Source organism: Sphaerodactylus townsendi, linkage group LG06, assembly GCF_021028975.2.
Source record: "Sphaerodactylus townsendi isolate TG3544 linkage group LG06, MPM_Stown_v2.3, whole genome shotgun sequence".
Taxonomy (NCBI): Eukaryota; Metazoa; Chordata; class Lepidosauria; order Squamata; family Sphaerodactylidae; genus Sphaerodactylus; species Sphaerodactylus townsendi.
Genome location: NC_059430.1, coordinates 85086682 through 85099976, shown reverse-complemented (window position 1 = coordinate 85099976; position 13295 = coordinate 85086682). Strand labels below are relative to the sequence as shown.

The window sequence follows — 13295 nt, the reverse complement described above, 5'->3', positions numbered from 1 at the left end:
CATTGTTTCAAGTAAACCCGACGTGTAATGGGAGGGGCTTGAACCCGAGGAAAACCTCCCCCTCCTTACCTACGTCCCTGCTGTGAACCTTGGTTTTTGAAGACTTTGTTAAAGCAGTGAAGCCACTAAAAGTTTGGGCCACAGCTGCTGCTTATGTTGCTGTCATTCTGCAAAGTTCAAAAGGCCATATGGCACACTGTGCTCTGAGTGCACAATGAATCAATTGTTGTAGTTTATGTAAGTAAGATTGTTTGATCTATTTATCAGCTTCATGGAAATTATTTAATTTTCTGCATTTTTCTTCCCAGGAGCATTATTGCTTTTGGGAACATCAGATGTTCCAAATCAAACAAATTGCTGTTTGTCTACCTCTTGATGTTGAATCTTGATTTAATTGCTGCCTTTTTCATTTGCTTTCAGACAACCAGATGTTCCAGTACTTTATCACAATTGTGCCAACAAAACTCCATACATCTAAAATTTCTGCAGAAACTCATCAGTTTTCAGTTACAGAAAGGGTAAGGCCATGGTGAAGGACAAGCTAAGGATGGCTGGTAGTGCTTATTTACTTACTTTTTCCTGCCTCCCCCCTCCTCTTAATTTTTTTTTCATTTTCCATTGCAAACCAGAAGAAAAGAGTATAGATTAAAAATAGTTTACAGATCCAAGACTGTGTGTTTCCATCCTTCAATTCACCTGTCCTTTGCTAAGTGCTCTACGCATATGATTTCCAAGAAGATATTTTTGTGTGTTGTTCTCCTTTATCCATAGACTGTATGACTTTGTTCCCTTCCCTTCTGTCAATCATTGTCTCTTCCCCATTTCCTCTTTCCTGGAATGGGTCTAGACTTTTCTTTATCTTCCTGCTGAAACTGAGCCAGTAGAAGGGTGAAATGTGTAGAATTTCCCTTTCTCCTCCACTGATTTGAGGAATCTGTACAACCATAAAGATAGAGGGTTGTACCACACTATTCTGTCTTTAGTTCTGTTAACCCAAGAGGCCAACTGCAACTCCAGTAGAAGTCCTAGTAGAAAAAAGAACAGAAATCCTTAATCCCCTGTAGGTCCAAGTCCTTTCACACATCCCGTGCAACACATCCCCTCCCACTGAGGGGCAAGCAGAGATCCACATTTATCTCCACTACAATTTGAAATCTCACCCACAGGGAAAAGTTTACAAACACAGCCTACAGGGTAAACTTGGGCAGACCCACAGCATTAACATCCAAAGTGATTCTAATGGCTCAAATTGGGGCGGCAGGGCGAAGTGTTATCTGGAGGCGGTGGGAGGGCTACATGGTGCATTTTCCCTCTTTGGGGCATTTACCCTAGCAGAGGGGCAAATCTCCTGGCAGGTGGCTGCTGTTGCCCTCCAAAACAGCCAGAACACCGGGTCAGCACTCTTGCACTTCTGTTGGCTCTGCTGGTGTAGTGTGGGTGTTCCAGAGACGTGGCTGGAGTGCATTAGTCAGCTTCCACCCAGGTTTTGCTTCCTGGAATGCCAGCGCTCAAGTCTTTTGAGTGGCATAAGTGCATTAAACCCAATGGAGAGCTTTTTGTTGGTGGGGGAGGGATATTTTTTTCTTCCATGTTGCCGAAAAGCTCTCTTGAAAGTGGCAGGGCAGTGCCAGAGTGGTGCCATTCCTACCCACCAAGAGATCTGAATTGTGCTGCCCAATAAATCACATAACTAAAAGCAATCCAAAAAAATACCTCCAATACATTTGGCAGAATATTCTATTCCAAAAAATGTATGTCAGTTTTTCACAAGCAGGTTTCTATTTCCCCCCTGTGTTAAATCTTGTTACGTGTAGATGATACATTCCAAGGTTTACCACCAGTAACGTGTTCTACCTTTTCTTTAACTGTTCCAAAGGAGATGGAGTTTTCTGTTTTGAAACCCTATTTTTGCTTATGTTTTTCTCACATCACAATTTTGCATCTGATTTATCTTTCCTCTCTGCTGGAATGCTCTCCAGGAAAGAGTTATCAACCATGCAGCTGGCAGCCATGGAGTGTCAGGGATTTTCATGAAATATGACATCAGTTCCTTGATGGTGACAGTGACAGAAGAGCACATGCCCTTCTGGCAGTTCTTGGTGAGACTTTGTGGTATCATTGGAGGAATCTTCTCTACTACAGGTAATAGATTCGAGGATACTGCCTAAAGTGGGCGCCATAGCTATAGGAAAATGCAACTAGAACAAGTTATATACTGAAGTAAAACAGGGTGATCAGTGGCGTAATGTCCATTGGGCAAAGTGGGCAGCTGCCCAGGGCTCTGGAATTTTGCAGGGCATGCTCCTGCTTTTTTATTTTTTTGGTGTTTTTTCACGTTTTGGCCTGCAAGGGGTGCATTTTTAGAGGTATCGGCACCAAAATTTCAAGATATCATCAGGAGACTGTCCCCCCATGTTTGGTGCGGTTTGGTTCAGGGGGTCCAAAGTTATGGACCCCAAAAGGGGTAACCCCTATCCCCCATTGTTTCCAATGGGAGCTAAGGAGATGGGGGCTGCACATTTGAGGGTCCATAACTTTGGCCCCCCCTGAACCAAACTTCACCAAACATGGGGAGTGTCTCCTGATGATACCCTGAAATTTTGGTGTCACTAGCTTAACGAACTAGAGGCTCCCTTGCCGTCTTCTGGCCCTTGTTTGGCCCAGTTTTCCTTGCTCTCTGAAGCCAGTGTCGACAGGGTTCTGGCTGCTGTTAGACCTACTACCTGTCCTCTGGATCCGTGCCCCTCCTGGCTTATTAAAGCTTGCTAGGGGGAGCTACGACCCCACCTGTTGAAGATCATCAATGGCTCCCTTGAGCAAGGAGTCTTTCCGGGTGGGTTGAAGGAGGCAGTGGTCCGCCCACTCTTAAAAAGACCATCGTTAGATCCAGGAGATCCTCGGCTCACCATTACCTGCCCCGTCTCGAATCTTTCGCTTCTGGGGAAGGTAATTGAGAGAGTGGTAAGTTGGGAGCGCAGCTTCGGGAGGGCTTCCTGGAGGACGCACAGGCTTTTGATCCCTTCCAGTCCGGGCTTCCGTCGCGGCTGGGCATGGGACAGAGACTGTTCTGCCGCCGGGCCATCACCGGATACGCTCGCGCGATACAACTTGGACTGCATAGCGGATCGGCACTGCTGGTATTATTAGAGCCTTACCGCCCAGCGTTTGGATATGGTGCGACCATCGCGACCTTTTGGCTTCCACCGCTTCCTGGCCGCTTCCGGAGTCGCGGGGCACTGTCCTTCAGTGGATTGTCTCCGTTCCTCCGGGACCGGAGTCAGCAAGTGTGGTGTGGGGACCAAGCCTCCCAGAGGTGCCCGCTTCACGCCAAGTGCACCTCAGGGGCATTGCTCCTTCACCGCTATTGTTTAACATCTATATGCAATTTCACTTGCTCAGTTGGTGCGGAGCTTTGGGCCGTGGATCTGTCACCAGTATGCTGGATGACACCTTTCAGCTCATTCTGTTGATGGAGGGGGGACAGTCGTCGCTGCCCCTGCAGCTCTACAGCATTGTTTGGAGTGCGGTTGCTGGATGGTTACAACAGAGCAGGTTAAACTGAATCCATCGAAGACGGAGATCCTTTGGCTGGGCCGCCGGGGGGAGGTGGGGATTTTCAGCCGCCGGAGTGGGAGGGGCTACATTGGCAATTCAGCCCCTCCATCCGCAGCCTGGGGGGGTCCACCTGGATTCGCTCTCTTTCACGGAGACCCAGGCCTGGCCCATATAACTCCAGGTTGGCGCTTTTTTTCTATCCTCGAGCAGGCCCGGGTGGTTTGCCTCCTTCCTCTCCCAGGCGACTTCGCCACTGTGATCCATATGCAACGTCACCTCTAGGTTAGACTATTGTAAATCCTCGCTCTACGCTGGCCTTCCCTTACGCTCTGATCCGAAGTTGAAACTGGTACAACATGCAGCGCGCCGCGTGTGCTCACAGGTGGTGCCTTTAGGAGAACACATTCAACCTGTGTTACGCCGCTTGCATTGGCTTCCAGTTGAGTTCCGAATCATTCATAAGGTGTGGATACTTACCTTTTTTAAGGCCTTACGCCGTCTGTGGGACCTTCTGCATCTTCAGGACCGCCTTCACCCCATATGTCCCTTCGCATGCTTCTCATGCGCTCGCAGAGGCCAACTTGCTGGTTGTCCCTAGCCCCCTCGATGATGCGTTGGTCTTCCTTCGGCCAGGGCCTCGTTACAGCCCTGGTCCCCTCGCCTGGTGGGGAGAACACTTTACCACCAGGCTATCTCGGCACCCCGCCAAGTGACCTTTGAGAGTTCTGCAGGGCCTGTAAGACCGTAATTGGGTTCACGGGCCTGGCTTTTGGGGCCGACTGCTGATGTGCCTCCCCCTCCTCCTTCTCCCTCCTTCTTACGCCTCCCGGCCTTTAATTCTTACGGGGCCCTCAGCCTTTTGGGTTTGCTTTCCAGGGTGGGTGAAGTTTTATGAAGTTGTCGGATGCCGCTGTAATTTTATTTAATCTGCTGTTTTAATCGGGGTTTTAATATTATTGCTGTTATTACTCTGTTGTTCACCGCCCAGAGCCCTTCAGGGGAGGGGCGGTATATAAAATTAATTATAAATAAATAAAATAAATAAACAATTGCACCCCTGACAGGCACTCCCAGAAATTTGGCCAAGAATCATACTTCTGCATTGATTTTTTTCCCATTGATGTCAATGGGGAATTTCTGGTGCAGCCTGTGGGGTGCACATTTCTGAAGGTAGAGTCACAAAACTTTCAGGGTATCTTCAGGAGACTGTCCTAATGACACTCCCCAAGTTTGGTGAAGTTTGGTTCAGGGGGGCTAAAGTTATGAACCCTCAAAGGGGCAGCCCATATCTTCTATTAGCTTCCATTGAAAACAATGGGGGATGGGGCACCCCTTTTGGGAGTCCATAACTTTGCCCCCCCCCCGAACCAAACTTCACCAAACTTTGGGGGTATCATCAGGATGGTCTCCTGAAGATACTCTGAAATTTTGGTGTCACTAGCTTTAAAAATGCTATTTTTGGTGGAACCCAGCAGGCTTCATGTGCAGGAGCAATTAAACACAAAAAACAGCATTTTTAAAGCTAGTGACACAATTTCAGGGTATCATCAGGAGACTGTCCTGATGACACCCCTGTTTATGAAGCTTGTTCAGGGGGCCAAAGTTTTGCCCCTCAAAGGTGCAGCCCCCATCTCCCTAGCTCCCATTGGAAACAATGGGGGATAGGGGCTACCCTTTTGGGGATCCATAACTTTGGACCCCTGAACCAAACTGCACCAAACTTGGGGGCATCATCAGGACAGTCTCCTGAAGATACCCTAACATTTTGGTGCTGATACCTCTAAAAATGCGCCCCCTGCAGGCCAAAATATGAAAACACCGAAAAATAAAAAACGCATCAGAGAATCTCGGATGTTACCGCAAGTTTGGATCATGCAGAGTTCGGAGTGGGCGGACTTGGGCTTTTGGCCCTCCTAGCGCCTCCGAACCGGCTCAGCTCAGCCCAATCCGTGGATCAGGCCGAGCCGAACCGCCAAGCCTTTCTGCCTGTGCTCCGCCTCTTGCCAGCCCTGCTCCGTCCTTGGATGGATCTGGGGGGGGGGGGCAGGGGCGCACATGTACCTGGCCGACCCACCTACCGCGCTGCTCTCCCCTGGGTGCTGCTGCTGCCCACCGCCGCTTGCCTGCCCCCCGCATCTCGTGCCATTTCTCTGGTAAAGGGGGGCGCCTAAGTTCAGCCAGCAGGGAGGGGGGAAGCCACAAGCCACCAGGGGAGGAGGACGGGGGAGCTCCACCTCCTTCTGCTGCCCATGGGGGGGCATCAAACTCAGGTTTTGCCCAGGGCTCCAGTTTGCCTCGTTACGCCTTTGGGGGGGTGATTGTTTATGTGACTGAGCTATGGTTGAATGGGTGATAAGCATCTATTAGTTAAGAAACTTAACATTTGTAATTTAAATAGACATATTCATTTATAGTATTTATAATCCGCTTTAGTCACTGAGACTCCGGAAACATTGTGTAAGTCAATGCTGTTATTAACAGGATGAGACATCTAATGAGCAATAAGATAGCACTAGGATTACAAAGATCTGAAACAACGCTAATGATATTAGACATTATGCATTAAACAGTGCACAAAAATGTATTACAAAAATATAAAAGCAAAATGGTGAGACTAGTTTCATTCCCTTTATTAAAGGACTTTCTTAAACCATTTTGTCATAGCACTTATTTACCTCTTTTCTCCCACATTTTATGGCATTTCACCACCATTGCCGGGTTTTATGGCTAAATATCTGAGTAATTTAATCAATCCACATCTCCGTAGATATTTTATGCTTGCTCGGCTTAATGTGCTACCGACTGCCCAAACAAGAGGCAGATATCATGGCATCCCACAGGAGAAACAGGACTTGTTCTTGCGCAGAAGGCCTACCCAAACAACTGAAACACGTGGCTCCTTCATTGCAAAGGTTTGGTAGTCTATCGGTTGCTTTTTCTCGCGGCCATCTTGAAGAAATTTTCAGTGAGATCAGACAAGGAAATAGTTTCATACTTGCTTAGTGACCATCATCCCCACACTACTGAATCAGTTGCCAGGTTTTTAACAAAGGCACTTGGATCAAGGGTGAAACCTTTGCGTAAATTTTAGTCAATTGGTTTTAACATAATTTGCATTTTACCACTTTTTATATGCCATTAAAGGTATTGTATTTGTATTTGTATTTGTATTATTTACCTCTATAAAAATTCCCTTTGTTGAACCCTTAGATTGTAGTTTCATGAAGCAGAAATTCGTATTTCGTTAGATCATCTGTCAAGTGCCATTAGCATTGATAGAACTATATAAAACTCAGAGGCTTGGGCAATGGGATTTTGTGGCCATGGGGTGATGGTTTTAGCACATTGCTTAGTAAGTGGAGGTTCAAAGGTCCTGGTGCGGCTGTTTCTTGATATGTTTGTTTCCTCTTGTGGGTGCATTGTTTCTCAGCACACAGCGGACAGACCTCCCTCTTGCCTTGTTTATAGTATACTAAGGGTCCACTGTAAGGGCTCTTTTCTCTCTGTTTGCTCTTTGATCTGCCTGTCTTCCACAGCTGAAACAGAAGAGACATTTAAGTAAAATGAGCAGTCATCTACAGAGCCTTAGATTTTAACTGGCGCAGTCACTGAACATGCTTTTATTTCTTGGAGTTGTCATTATCATCTAACAGAGTGCAAGCAAATCCTCCTTCACCATGGAAAAACAAAGCTCTTAAACCCACTTGACACTTTTGTGTTGTTTTTTTACGATGTACATCCAAGTGTTTTAAATGTACACTTGAAAATGTAGACTTTCAGACATTTAGCTAGATTTGTTGACTGATTTCTGACAATGACTGGTTTGTAATTTGTTTTTAAATTGGTTTGAGTTTGTAGTTTGTTTTTAGCTATCATTGTTGGTCATCTTGAGTTCTTCATGGGAGAAAGGTGGGCTACAAAGCTCTTAAATAGATGCAAGTATGCTCAATGGGAGTTTGGTACTGGTTTTAGTTCTCTGTTGAGTTTCTGCTCTGTGGTTTGTTTCTATGCTATATATGGAAAGAACCTCCACCTTGTGATTGTGAAATTCTGTCAAGAACAAATATGTAACTTTATCTTGATTTTTACAACAGAGAGTTGTTATTGTTTTAAACAAAAAACCTGTTTTGACATTGCAGGAATTTTACATGGGATTGGAAGATTCATTGTGGAAATTGTCTGCTGCCGTTTCAAGCTAGGCTCTTCTAAATCTACATTTGTAAGTGAATTCTATGGAATGTCCATTCATGTTGTATGATGTACAGTGTGAGAGGAAGGACACTTTTGTAAGCAAATTTTCCTGCCTCCTTCCTATTGCAGCTCACCCTGAATCCCAAAATTGTGTCCCCAAAGTCAGTGCACACTTCAGGAACAATGTAAGGACAAGGAGGGAGTCCCCAATGAGAACCAAGAAATCAGTGAAATTGTCCCCCCTATTTCTACTGGCAGAATTGAAAAGATGGTTAAGAGCCATGTAGGTGGCCCATACAGCAAGGGTGGCATTTTTCCACCTTTCCCAGGCTTGGCCTCTGGCTCCATATCTCTCTCGTAACAACCTGAGCACAGTGAACGGCTGGACTATCGTAACTCTCTCTACGCTGGTCTTCCCTTGTCCCTGATTGGGCATTTAAAACTGGTTCAGCATGGTCCTAGAATGTCCAGGAAACCCTTTCCTGGTTTTTCAACAATTGGAAAATGTTTGTCGCAATGTATAAATGGTAGACAGATCCTTATCTCTTAAACATTTAATGTCTTATATCTTTGCTGCCTGACCTATCTGAGAGTCCCAACCCTCAAACTGAAGACCAAGAGCCTCCTCTGGCTGGCAGTGACTCTCTGGGGTCTCAGGGAACATGAAAGTCTTCCTCAGTCCTTCTTCATTAGATCTTCTAGTGGATCTTAAGCCTGTGACCTTCACTGTTCTCTGCCACTGAATCTTGGCCCTTCCCACATGGATTCTCATACAGAAAGGTTGAATGGACAAGAGAAAGTTAATGACAAATCAAGAAGAAATGTGAATAGTGAATTCTCTTTTGTTTTGGTCTTTCTTTGGTAGGTCGCGAATCAAGATGGTCACTTGAATAACCACGTACCTCTCATGACAGATGACACTATGCATTAGCACATTCTCCAGAAACTGTTTTTGCTTGCTTTCTGCTCGATGCAGATGACATTTTTAATAACAGAAAACATTGTGCAATATGACAAGACAGTGCTTGATGGGGAACAGGAAAATAAGCCTTTTTTTAAAAAAAAAATCCTTCCTGTGTGACATGTCTCTCTTTGGAATTCAGAAAGAGACCAAGAAATCCCAAGAAATTGACCTCCTCTTGAAGGAACAGGATTGTGGTGTGGATGTGGTGGATAGTCAAAGCAAACAGTTTCACAGGAAATGCTGTTGAAATATCAACATAGAACAGTTTCCCAGGTTCTTACCCTGCAGGCTCCCGTGAAAGCCATTGTACAGAGGAGTGAAGTCTGGAGGGATGTGTGTGTTCAGCATGGAATATAGCAAAGAAAATTAGCAGGACAAGCTACTGGACATTTTGTGACTGTTTTCAAAACTAGGGTGTAAGATTTGTTTGTTTGTTCCTGTTATGCCTATAGGAATATCAGTGCTGTAACAAAAGTACAGAAAACCCAGAAATGGAAAATACACAAGGAAGTAAACAAGCTGGGGTATATGATTGGGAACAGATTGTGTGGATGATGTTTGTACATTAAAAAAAACTTTTTGCATATTTCCAAACAAGCCCATTCATATCTAGGAGAAAAAAAGAACAAGTAGGGCAAAGAATACCTTTGCTTGTTAAATCCACTGTTGTGAATCCTCTTGGGAAGCAGTAGATTCTTTTCTTGGAAGCTTCACCAGCATTTTACTGGAATTCTGTCATTGATAGAGTTATCAATGGAATTCTGTCATTGATAGAGTTATATGCCTAAAGTTTGGAGATGCGTTCCAACTTCTTGTAAAGCCACCACTTTGAGCCACTCCACTGATTCTTCTTCCAAAACCCACCCTCATTCTCCTGAAATTATTGGTGGACTTCATTCTGGAATGACAGCAGTTCAGGATGCAGGTAGTTCAGGAAAAGAGCCATACGTTAGTCCTGTTGATTTCATGCTGGATGGTGGCCTAGTACCCCAATACAGCAAGGCGGATATGTCCACATGGCTGGTGTGCCTGCTAAATTTCATCTGATCTCCACTGACCTTAATATAGCACATCTCTTCTGAGGGAAATGTAATGCATTATAGTTCGATCAGTGTGTATTTTTCTATAAAACATGATTGAAAATCCTGACTGAAGGAAATAAAAAGCAGACTGTTGGATGAATTCCTCCATCTGGTGAACAGGGTTCCCTCCATTGCAGAAATTGAAGCTGCTGTTGGGAAGTGCTACTATGCAATACTTAGTGGGTACCAGCCAGATGCTTTATGAGTAGAAGAGGAACATAGTCCTTGCTGAGCAGGTTTACCACCTACATTAGATGGTCAGACCATAGTAGAAAGTAAGGTCAAAATTTGATGCACAAGGTGGGATTGGAGCAGAATCAGCAAATTGGAATGTAGCTAAAGTGAAGGCCTAGAGTTGGATAGGAAAACATTCTTAAGATTTCAGGGTGACTGAGGACCAGTACAAACATAGAGATGGCTTGAAGAAGCTTCCTTGTGACTCAGTGGCTTCCTGGGGGAGACGGGAACAGAGGGAGCTAATGCCCTAGGCGCCATTTGCCCCTGTCACATGGGGGGCACATTTGGCTGCCCCTTCCTTCCATGCTGCCTCCTTTTCTGTACCCCACCCATCAGCCTGAGCCTCTGCTGCTGGCTGCCTTGAGCTGCTACTGCCTGGGCCGCCTGCCTCAGCTGCAGCAGGCCACCTGCTGGCCCTGGCATTTGAAACACTTGGCAGTCCCTCCAGCAAGGTGCCCTTCCGTAGTTGGCTTGGCTGAGCACCTTGGGCTCCAAGGCAAGTGCCCCTTGTGACCCCTCTGTGCCGTGGGGCGCGTTTGCCTTACTCTGCTGTCTGCCTTCCCTCTTCTTTCTCCTAGCGCCTGCCCTGCCCTGCCCTGCCCAACCCGCAAAGGGGAGGCAGGTGACCGGGGGGGGTGTGTGTGTGTGTGTGTGCAGAGGCACTGGCAGTCTCACCTCAGGCTGGCTGCACAAGGAAGGTGACAGCTCTAACAGGTGGAATCCCACTGTGAAGGAGGAGGCAGTCATGGATGGGGGCAAAGAAGAAGGCAGGCCAGAAGGAGGGGACAAGCCAGAGCCACTGCCCTCTGCCCGGTGAGCTGGGGTCCCCACTGCAAGAGCTCCTGCTGTTTGGTCCCCCTCCTGTTCCTCTGTCCTGACCCCTGCCTTGCCCTGCTGGGCTCCTCCCTTGGCTGCTTGCCTCCACTTTGCCTCTGTCCAGCCAGGATATGAGCAAGGACCATTTCCAGTTCTGGATGTACTCCAAGGGCTCCCGGCTGAGCAATATCATATTGGGGTGGGGGTTAGGGTTAGGGACACTTGCAAATTGTGGGGGAGGGGTACTGGACTCAGAGTGGGGAGACACAATTCCATTGCTTGCCCTGGGGACTGGTTTTTGTAGATACGTCACTGGGATGGCAAACTTTGAAAGACCTTGTCTTACAATGTCTCTGTCTCCCTAATAGCACAAGCAGGGACCAGGGCTGGTGTTCAGCCTCCATCATCTGATTAGGCAAACCCACACGGAAGGTGGATTTGAAATGTGACAAGAGGCTGGGTGGAAGGCTTCCTTGCAGAAACTCGTTCTCAGCAGCCTTCAGCCTCAAGGCCATGTCATACAAAGGAATCCTTGATCACCTAGTTCTTGTCTTTTGTGTCCACTGCTTCTGAGGGAAATGTTGTTTAATAAAGGGCCAGAGATCCTGTGGCGAATAGTGTTTGACTTAGGCCCGAGAGAGCAACCTGATAAGACAGTCTAGCCTGATCTTTGTGAAAGCTTAACAGGATCAGCTACTTGGATGGGGGATCACCAAGGAAGACCAATCTAGGTTGCCATGCATAGGACATGAATGGCACAACACCTCTGCTCATCTCTTGCCTTGAAAACCCCATGCACCTGGGGTCGCCAAGTTGGTTTCTAGTTGCAACTTGACAGCACACAACCATTATTAGGCTTGAGAGACCGAGTTTCAAGTCTACATTGAACTATAAGTTTACAACATGGTTCAGTTTGGCCATCAGTAAAATGGGAATAATATCCTGCAAGGCAAGCTAATTGTGAGGATGTATTATGTAAACATTTGATGATAAACATGTTTAAAACAAACTGCTACAATATTCGGTGATAAATTATCACAACAAATTGTATTCATTTTATCTATAAGGTCTGTTAACAGCAGTTCTGTTAGAAATCCTCCACCCCCCTGGTAACTGATCCTTCCTCCTATGGCAGAGCTTAGAAATGGTTTCTGCATGGATCGTCTCCAAGGGTGCCAGAAAGGGAAGGCAGCATGGTGGCCCACCTCCTACTCCTGGAGAGCCACTTCCAAAGTTGTGACGCACAGCAGGGAAGCAATTCTGGACAGCAGGTACTGTAGCCCCTAAAAATGTAGAGGAAGTAAACTTAAGAAGAAAAGGCTTGCTGTAGGCTGCATTGTGAGATTGTTGTTGTGTAGACACAAAGTTCAAGTCTAGCAGTACACTTAGCTTATAAAACACAACTGGTACATTGTTTGTCCTCAACTAGTTTTCTCAGGAAAATGTAGATTGCATCTCATGGATCTGTTCTGCTAATGGTGGTGCCTTCCTTCAACACAGGGCATGTTCATCTGGCACAAGAGGGTGTTCTGCCAATGCAAGAGCCTGTTGTGTCAGGAGAAAGCACCTTGTGCTGGAGGAAAGGTGCCAGTAGTGTTAGCTGAATGGATCCATGGGAGAGAATCCAATGTGTAACAAATGGCTCAGTGTGTTCACATTGATGATTATGGGAGGAGAGCCCTTTCTCCAGCCTGGTCCATTGGGATGGATGTCATTGCAGGGAAATTGAGTTTGCCTCTCAGGACCACCCTATTTTCAAATGAAAGATGTGGGGGAGAAATGCATTTGGGCAAGCCTCCCAACCTCTTTACGAAGGATGTGAGAATTGTAGCCACAATTCTGCTGAAGGTGCAGTGCAGTAAATATATGGAATGGACACTTTTGTGAAAGTCATTTTTTAATTCTGATTTTTTTTGTGGTAAAAGAATACTTTTTGTCATAGTATTCTCATCCCTGTATATTAAAGAAGCCCATTAAAACAGTTGTGGAGTGTTGGTTGTTTGGTTAGTAGGGGCTGCTTGTACAAGTTTATTCTGGCAATTCTTTCCTCCTCACTTCCCAAAAAGGACAGTTGTGGTTTTCTGTAAGCAGGAGGTAAAGATCTTCTCCCTTCAAAGACCTCCTTTACCTTCTGAGCTCCCAGGATATGTGCAAAGTGCTTTATAGTGTTTGCACATAAACATCTAAGGATGTAAAACACCAGAAAAAGGAAGAAATAGAAGAGAGAAGTTTGATGCAAAAGAATAAGTGTAAAGTGTAAAGTGATGGATAATAGAACAAAAAAAATAATCCTAAAATCATATATAATGATAAGAGTACGAACTGTCAGTGGTGCAAAAGGCAAATGTATTCTAAGAAAAGGGCTTGAGACCAAGCCTGCCAGTGTCATAATACCCTTTCATAGCTCCAGGGTATGGCCACACTTGGTTGATTATTTACAGTTTTGGGCA

The 13295-nt window shown here is 45.9% G+C and overlaps 1 protein-coding gene across 1 annotated transcript in view; it reads left to right on the top strand.

Annotated features, from left to right (window-relative positions):
* Positions 1-12826, top strand: part of ERGIC2 (ERGIC and golgi 2) — a 40263-nt gene extending 27437 nt beyond the window's left edge. The window contains exons 12-15 of the mRNA XM_048500843.1: positions 421-518; positions 1980-2142; positions 7695-7774; positions 8612-12826. Coding sequence (XP_048356800.1) covers positions 421-518; positions 1980-2142; positions 7695-7774; positions 8612-8677 — 407 coding nt within the window. The 3' untranslated portion in view covers positions 8678-12826. The remainder of the gene's footprint in view (positions 1-420; positions 519-1979; positions 2143-7694; positions 7775-8611) is intronic.
* The last annotated feature ends 469 nt before the right edge of the window (positions 12827-13295 follow it).